The sequence below is a fragment of the Echinops telfairi genome, unplaced genomic scaffold (assembly GCF_000313985.2).
Source record: "Echinops telfairi isolate 266 unplaced genomic scaffold, ASM31398v2 ScPeMD7_2;HRSCAF=8, whole genome shotgun sequence".
Taxonomy (NCBI): domain Eukaryota; kingdom Metazoa; phylum Chordata; class Mammalia; order Afrosoricida; family Tenrecidae; genus Echinops; species Echinops telfairi.
Window position 1 is genome coordinate 25,356,439 of NW_022103898.1, and position 9,036 is coordinate 25,365,474.

The window sequence follows — 9,036 nt, forward strand, 5'->3', positions numbered from 1 at the left end:
CCAGGTGATCAAAGAAAATAAAGCCGCAGGGAAAGAAGAGAACAGAACGGAAGACATTGCGAGAGATCACCTACGTGTCCTTGAAGTGCTGCCTGGAAGAAAGCTGCAGAGTTTCACAGAGAGCCACCCGGGCTTTTTGCCCTGGGAGAAAAAGAAGTATTTCCAAGATCTTCTCGATGTAAGTTCCAGCCAGCCTGTTTCTCTCCCAGGAAAAGCAGATTAGCTTGGGATTGGTGACTGCATCATAAGACCAACTATCTATTTATGTGGGAGTGCCTGGGTGGTGTGCACAGTTAAACGTGCTTGGCTGCTCACCTAAAGGTTGGCTGTTGGAGTCCACCTGGAGGCTCCTCAGAAGAGGCCTAGGAAATGCAGTGTAGTACTGCTCTAAATCGGAAGTAGGTTGGCTGGCATTCCCATTGTAACGGTTTATTTCACAGCCTTAGTGTGAGTTAAGAGAGTCAGTCAGGGGCAGAGCTCCAGTACCTCCTGTGGCATGGTAGCTCATCTTCTCTTGGCAAGCCGTTGTCTCTTGCACCCTGAAACTACGGTATGCTTATGCATTCAGTTCTCACAGACATTGTTAAGTTCCAGCGATCCAGTCATTAAGTGAAAGCTGAGTCATCTAAGAGTCCATTGAAAAACAAATATTTCCATACAGAAAATTTCATCTTTCTGTAAAGTGTGTTCATATTCTTTGCCATTTTTCTTAGCCATTTAGTTTTACTTCATGGTGGCTCTGGTAGGGTTCTTTATATTTTGTATCATTAAACCAAACGTATCTCTAGTTCTTGTGCTCAAATCTCAAATGCTTTCTGCTGTGGTGTCTTTGGTAGAACTAGCGTCATCTCTCACATTTGTTTATAGGCTCACACATCTTCAAATGCTGCTTTGAAGCCTTCAAAGAATATCCAATAAACAGCGCACCACCAACACTCAGCCTTTGTTCTCAAGCTATTGTTGGTGAAGGAGACTTTCCCCCCAATCCATTTCAGTCCTGGTCTCTTGGATGCTTAAAGTTAGCGCTTATTTCATTTGCCCCTCGTGGGCCTTTACTGACTAATCACTGCCACCGTGTGTAGAGTGGTGGCTTTATCTCTCTGAACAAAATACATCCTTGTTGGGTGGCATCGAGTCAATTTCGATTCACGGTGACTGCAGATGACAGAGTAGAACTGCCTAAATGGTTTCCCAGGCTGTGCTGTCTATGGGAACAGATCACCCCGTCTTTCTTGGTGGGTTTGAACTACCAGCAGCTGAGCGTTAACATTGTGCCACCAGGATCCTTAACAAAGTGCATCACTGAGGATAAAAGCTGTGTATACATGGAATTCTCCTTTCAGGAAGAAGAATCACTGAAGACCCAACTGGCCTACTTTACGGATAGCAAACACACAGGGAGACAACTGAAAGATACGTTCGCAGATTCCCTCCGCTATGTCAATAAAATTCTAAATAGCAAATTTGGATTCACTTCTCGGAAAGTCCCTGCCCACATGCCGCACATGATCGACCGGATCGTCATGCAAGAACTGCAAGATATGTGAGTCTTGCTTGTGCCTGAGTTGCTTGCCCTTTTCTAGAGCTAAGGCAACCTGAAATGTTCATCTCTGCTTTGTTAAATGTACAGCTGCAGTATTTGCTGCCTGCGTAAATGGGAAGGGAAAATAAAATCCTGTCCCACACAGGGTGTTATAGGCGTTGTGTGCCCTCAAGTCAGTCCCGACCCATTGCGACCCCATGGGCAACAGAACACACAGCCCCCCACCCTGTGCCATCCTCGTGGTCGTTGCTATCACGGAGCCCATTGTGGCAGTCATTGCATGAATCATCTTGTTGGTGGGGCTTCCCCTTTTACGGACTTTCTGCTGGTGCCACTGTGGGTTAGGCATTGGGCTACTAACCTTAAAGACAGTGGTTCAAGCCCACTAGCGACTCTGAAGGAGACACTTGAAGCTCCCCTGAAGATTTATAATGTGGGAAACCCTGTATAGGATTGCCATGAGTTGGAACCAACTGGATGAACCAACTGGTTTGGGTCCACTTAACTAAGCCTGATGTCCTGCAGGAACTGGCCCCTGCCGACCCTATGTCCAAAGTACATGACGTTTTTGATATGTCCACAAAAGTGAAGGTTTGCCACCCTCCCTTCCCAGGAGCATTCTGGCTTTACTTCTAAGACAGGTTTATTTTCCTGGCAGCCTGTGATGTGGTCAGTGTTCTTTCCCAGCACCATAATTCAAAGGCATGGATTCTCATAAGTTTTAGGGACCACTTAGTTTTGAACCTTCAGAGTTCATTCTGTCTTCTATTTGGGCAGGTTCCCTGAAGAATTTGACAAGACATCGTTTCACAAAGTACGTCATTCTGAGGATATGCAGTTTGCCTTCTCTTATTTTTACTATCTCATGAGTGCAGTCCAGCCCCTGAATATCTCCCAAGTGTTTGATGAAGTGGATACAGACCAGTCAGGTGTCTTGTCTGACAGAGAAATCCGAACACTGGCTACCAGAATCCACGATCTGCCTTTAAGTTTGCAGGTATTGTATATACATATTTTTTTTTCTTAATCGTGAAATTTGAAATGACATTTTTTATTTGGACGGTTCTCTTTTCCCCCTGCTGATTTCAGTTCCATGTAAATGAAAATAATTCTTAGTGTTCTGTGTTTGTTTGTTTATTTACCATGATTAATTCAATGCTATAATTATAAACCAAATTTCAGGTTTGTGTTTTGTGAAATTAACCTTTTAGAGTCTTCAATGGCAGGGGTATTCTGGTATTTGGAGAAGATGTAGCATACACCTATATATAAGTCGGTATGTGGTGGAAGGCCTCATCCAGTGTGGTCAGCTGACCAGTGGAGTGCTGAGAATGAAGAGAGCCCTCCGCCTGGAATACCTTGGGACTGCCTTGTGTACAGTGGTGTCTCACCGAGCAGTATGATCCACTGTGAATCTTTGGACTGTCTCATTCTGCTCTTTTGGGGGTGTCTTAATGTTTATTTAAGAGTCATGTAGTCAAACTCTTTGAAGACAGTATTTAAACCAGTTTTGGAAACTTGTGTAATGTTTATTTTAAAGGCCATATGTAAAGGCTCAGAGGTGGCCATATCTGACCTCTTATAGATTCCCTACTGCCACAAGATAGGGGTCACTTATGCCTCTATCATAGTTTTTGTTTGTTTGACCTATTCTGACACCAACTGTTTGTTTTCCCACGGCACTCTGCGACTGCACCATTTGATAATTCATTGTAATATCCACACAGAACTCAGATGAAAGTCATAATTATGGGACTTTATTAGGAAGTGACAGGTTAGTACACGTCAGGATCAACAAACCATCAGGAGACAGTCATTGGTCTATATCAGTGCTTCAGCCAGCTTTAGCCTCTCAGCCATGTGGTCCCTGGGCCTCTGCCTCCGTGGGCCAAGAATCCTACCTGTCACTGCATTATAGTTCCATGGTCTCGATGCTTCTTCTCTGTTCCATCTCATGGTCTCCTGGCCTCAGCCTGGTTCCCTTCCCATGTCCCACAGTCTCTTTGCCCGCAGCCCCTGGTGCCTCTGGTCTGGGCCTCTGGCACTTTAGACAGAGATCTCAAACACGCCCCAGTTCCAGGGCTCCTGGATTGCTCTCTGCTTCCAAGATAGCTTTTTTCCATAGAGGAATGGTCTTGACGTGTGGCTTTTGTCTCCCATGAGATCATACACACAGGGAAACGAAGGGTGTGATTTGGTTTATATCCTCAGCTAGAGACTTAATACCCCTTAGTCCTGTGATGACACAGCAGAGGACTCCAAAATGGGGTTATACAGGTCAAGTTCAAAATTATAATACAGCACATGGGGAATTTATGACTAGAGGGCCATATTAATTGACTACATCTCAGGCCACAATCATTACTTATTCTCTTATTTTGCATTTTAGGATTTGACAGGCCTGGAACACATGTTAATAAATTGCTCGAAAATGCTTCCTGCCAATATCACTCAGCTAAACAACATTCCACCAACTCAGGAAGAGTACTATGATCCCAATCTGGTAAGTGGCATGAGTTAACTTTTTGTTAACATTGTGTTAGGTATACAATAACTTGCTGCTATTGTGTGCTATCAAAGAACTCCAACTCAAGGAGCTCAGGTACCATAGTGGGCTACTCACTGGACTGCTAGCCGCAAGGTCATCAGTTTGAAGCCTCCAGCTGTTCTCACCATGGGAGTAAGACAAGACTTTGCTCCCATAAAGCTTTATAGTCTTGGAAACACACTGTGGCAGCGAGGATGGTTTATTTTAGTGGCCCAGGTGACAGTAACTTCCCATAGGGTTTCCCTGGCTATAACCTTTACAGGCAGACCGCCAGGTCGCTCCTCCACAGAGCCATTGGTTGGGTTAGAATCTCCAACATTTCAGTTAGCAGCCCAGTGCTTAATCTTTCATCCCACCAGGGGCTCTTTTGTGTAACAACTTATCGATTGTTCTTTATACCTTTTCAGAAACGACAGTCAAGTTTTTTACTTATGTCTAGTGGAAAGTAGTAGCATAGATTATCCTGAATCACATATATCTTGCTTAGGAATATTGCTTTTCTCTCCTAATGGATTGCTCCGCTGACATTCAGATTAGTTGTTTGTATTCCATAAGTAGGTACCCTGTTCACTGAGAATGGCAGACGATAACCCCAAAGTGTTATAAACGGCCTGGGAGAGTCATCTTAGGGCTAAGTATTAACCAAGGAAATAGTCATCAGATGAAATCCTATCTTTTCTTTGTTTTGTTGCCTGGATTTTCCTGATGTGTCCAGAAGGGGGCAGTGGATAATTTTCTGTCGACCACACAGGGAGCCCAGTGGCAGAATGATTAAATGCTTGGCTGCTAGCCAGAAAGGTCCAAGTTTCAAACCCATCAGCCGCTTGCCAATCTGCTCCTGTAAAGGTTGCAGCCTAAAAACCCCACCGTCTAGTCCTCCTCTGTCTGGTAGGGTTGCTGTGGGGCTGAATTGACTCTCAGACACACAGCAGCATTGGGGTGCCACCTGGCTGAAGTGATTCAAAAGCTGTTCATCCTAAGATGCACCCCAATTTCAGAAAAGTTAAAGTGTAAAAAACTTGAATATTAGAATTGCTGAAACAAGGGTATGATATAGTCATTTACATGATGCTTCAGTTAATTTTTATTGAGATACAGAAAAATGCTTACAAAATAAAATTAGGGTAGTAAAAAAATGGCATTTCGTTACTGGCATGATCTGAATATAGACAATCCCCAAACATACATGAAAAGGGAAGAGGCATGGTAAGTTAAATCAAGGGTAAATGTTAAATCACTTTTTTCTAAGGCTGCCATTTGGGGTACATTATGAGATGGATAACAGTGCTTGTAAAATCAATACTGATTGCTATGAATCAGTAGGTCTGGGAGTAAGACTAGGACAGGGTTGTTGGTTCAGGGTCATTGTCACTTAAAACTAATACTGATAACAGAAGAGCAGCTCAGCAGCAGAAGCCAGCTCAGGTGTGGCCTCGGTGCTTCTTCCAGATCTCTGGCATAGTCCAGTGACATTAAGATACTTTGGTTATGAAACTCCAGAGTACTATATGAATCTTAATCGTCATTTATCAGTATGTTTGTAATGAATAAAAGGTACATATGTAATCACAATAAGTTTTTTCCCTTCCTGCAGAGAACAGAATCAAAGTTTTTTTAAAAAATATATCATCATCAGATGAAATAGGTTGAAGAACCTTTAATTATAAGATTTTTAAACTGAAGTTAACAGAGTAATATAATCCATCAGCTGTAGATCATGCATATGCAGATGATCTGGTTTAGATATCTTCACCACCACTCCTCCAAAGTTCACATATTTGTCAAGAAAACCACTTCTCTTTGTTGTCAGGGATCTGAGGGCGTTCTACCTCCTTCAGGGGGAAAGTAGGCCTTGGTGAGCCCTCGGCTGCCCTAACCTGCCTTTCCAACCTTCTGCCTAGTGGAAGCCCCACAGCTGGCTAAGACAGGAGGGAGAAAGGAAAAAGGATATGGGGCTCCCCTCAGCTTTTCTTCCTAAACAGCAGTCTTTACTTTCTTCTGGAAAGTATAGCAGTTATGCCAAAGGTCACCTAAGTCCTCAAGTCCAGTGAGCCATTCTTGGCAGCCCATTTCCAGCTCTCTCTCAAGACTTCTCTTGCACACATCCCCTGGTGCAGCACCTGTCTCTCTCCTCTGCTTCCTTCCTTCCTCCTTTTGCAGGAGTCATTCGTCTCTGACACCGCAGTTAGCACTCCCACCTTACCCAGAGCTTGCAAAGGTGTGTTCTTTTCTGAGGAAGGTGATATCCATGTATAAAACAGTCACCCACCTTGCTTTGTTAAAAACATGAGAGATTACTGAGAGGTTTTAATTGCCCATCTTCCCACAGAATATTTTAGCATTTTCCAGATTTCTGGAATGAGATTAGAATTAGCCATTGCCCTTTGAGAGCTGAGAAATAAGCGAAACTGCTTTGCTATCAGTTAAAAGTTGGTGTTTTGAAGCTCATGCTATAAACTCTAAAGCTGTTAATTACACAGAGCTATTAATTACACTGGCATCATTAGTTAACATTGCTCAAGTGAACTCTTAGCTTAGCCAAGCTGTTGGTTTTGTTGTAATTAACGGTTGCATATAGAGTAAAGAACATATTTCCAAATGATATTGTAAGAACCACAAGTTAGTTGGTATAATGTAGGCCATTTCATTATCTCTTGTGTTAGAAATTTATTTTATTTCTGAAGAAGATTATAAGAGTGACTACAAGACTTTTTTTAACGTATAATGTGGGGTATCCTGTTATTGGAGTCCCTGGTTGGTACAAGCAGTTTGAGTTTAACTATTAACTGAAAGGTAGAACGCAATGTTTTACACTTTATCCCGGATTAAAGGCTGTAGCACAAAAGTTTTTAATTGCCAGGGGACAGTAGGCCAAAAATATTTGGGAACCTGTAGGGTGGAGGCCCAAATCCATTTCAGTGACCCTTTGAAAGAAAGGTCCGATGGTTAGCTTCCATAAAGATTATAGCTAAGAAAACCCTGTGGCGCAGTTCTGCTCTGTAACTCATGGGGTCCCCGTGAACTGGAATTGGGGGGATGTGTGATTAAAAGAAAATCTGTTTACAAAACTAGTGGCCAGCTTGTACACTGTATTAGGCCAGCAGATTTTATACTTTTAGAAATACTGCCTTAACGTACCATTTATCTTGATTACTGAGCTTTTTTTGTTGTTTGTTCTTTCTGTACTCCCTTAAATTTTGTACCTGAGGTGAGTGACCTCCCTTCACTCTAGTCCTGACTCTGATATGATGTCTGATCAATTTGAATTTTCTCACAGCCTCCGGTCACTAAGAATCTCTTTATCAACTGCAAACCAGTGACCGATAAAATCCACAAAGCATATAAGGACAAAAACAAATACAGGTAAGTAATATACATATTCTCTCTGTTCACGTCCATAATAATTATAGGGTTCTGGCGTTTTCATAATTTTACAATACTCTATCTATTAAGAACTCCTTTAAAAATTACTTAAGATAGTTTTCATGGCCAACATGGAAATGCCAAAGTAACTCTGGGTGTCGAGTCTACTGGAGATTTAAAAAGTTGTTATCTTCTCCATTGAATGTTTTGTTTGTTTGTTTGTCTCCATATAAACATGCACTCTTTCCACCTATTTTGATTACTAGGTTTGAAATCATGGGAGACGAAGAGATTGCATTTAAAATGATCCGCACCAATGTTTCCCATGTGGTTGGCCAGTTGGATGACATAAGGAAAAATCCCAGGTACTAGTTGCTTTTGCTTGTTTGTTTTTAAATTATGTGTAATTTTCCAAATAAGCAGCAATAAAGGGCAGCAGAACCAGAGAGCAGAGAGAAATCCTTTGTCTGTTCAGAGCAGGTGGGAAAGCCTAACAGTGGAGGGAACGTGAGAGCTGGATGTGAGCAAGAGTTCAGTGTCTGGGAGAGGGAAGGGAATCCTGTGTGCAGAAATCAGCTCAGCCCTGGCTTTCCGTTCTTTCTGGTGTATACACACAGGAGTGGAAGTGCTGGGTCTTATGGTAGAGCTGGGTTGTGCATTCTGAGGAACTGCCAAACTATCTTTGGAGGTCTTTGCAATACTTAACTGTTCTCTCCATTCTGTCATGGTTGATGGAGCGGTAGCTGTGTGTGGGGGATTTGATGATCATATTCCTTTGTGCCCTGTACTTTGTCTTTGTGTCAGTTTGGAAAGTCGCTGGGATGACAGAATCTGTGGACATGTTCATGGCCTGTGGAAGGACATGGTGAGGTGGCTTCACCAGCAGTGTCAGCCAGGCCTGGCCACCTGTGTGTACTTCAAGTGGTTTGGCTAAGTTTCACTCTTTTCTTGTGTGTGTACTTTGCTTGGAGACCTTTATAAGTTAGGAGCAGAAACCCAAGCCTCTCACTGGATAATCTGTAAGGACGGGCCTCACCCACCAACAAAGGGCCTGGGATTAATCTTTGCTCTCGTAGTGCCTTCAGCTCTCCTGCCCTGAGGTTCTCTTTGACTAGTTAGGGGCTACTGCTGAGATTGGGATGGGGGTGTTGCCTGCTCTGAGTCAGATCAGAAGCAGAAAAAATCTGATCAAAATGGAAGTTCTCTTAGCAAGGAAGGATGAGGGAGGACAACAGGTTCTCAGCAGTGTCAGCACTAACTACCCTCGGCCCCACATACCCTTTCTCTCATTCATAGAATTTGAATTAAATGTTCCTCCCACTTAGGGAGGAGAAATAGTACAGTAACCCCGTAGCTCAAGTTTTCTAAATGTCAGCGTTTTGTCATATTTATTTTCTGTATCTATGTGCATGCCCCTGCTGGCACCACTTAAAAATCTTATTTCCTGAGCCTTTTGAAAATAACCTGTGGTTACTCACTTACTTCCTAGTTTATTATTTTAGCACAAATCGTCCAAAACAGAGACAATCTGCTTTAAAACAGACCACTGCCACACATTTTTAACATTTGATTAAATAATACC

General features: G+C 42.8%; 1 protein-coding gene across 1 annotated transcript in view; it reads left to right on the forward strand.

The window, feature by feature from the left end:
* GNPTAB (N-acetylglucosamine-1-phosphate transferase subunits alpha and beta) overlaps positions 1-9,036 on the forward strand; it is a 94,443-nt gene that overhangs the window by 44,491 nt on the left and 40,916 nt on the right. Inside the window, exons 13-18 of the mRNA XM_013004058.2 lie at positions 5-178; positions 1,344-1,543; positions 2,321-2,540; positions 3,933-4,046; positions 7,369-7,454; positions 7,721-7,819. Coding sequence (XP_012859512.2) covers positions 5-178; positions 1,344-1,543; positions 2,321-2,540; positions 3,933-4,046; positions 7,369-7,454; positions 7,721-7,819 — 893 coding nt within the window. The remainder of the gene's footprint in view (positions 1-4; positions 179-1,343; positions 1,544-2,320; positions 2,541-3,932; positions 4,047-7,368; positions 7,455-7,720; positions 7,820-9,036) is intronic.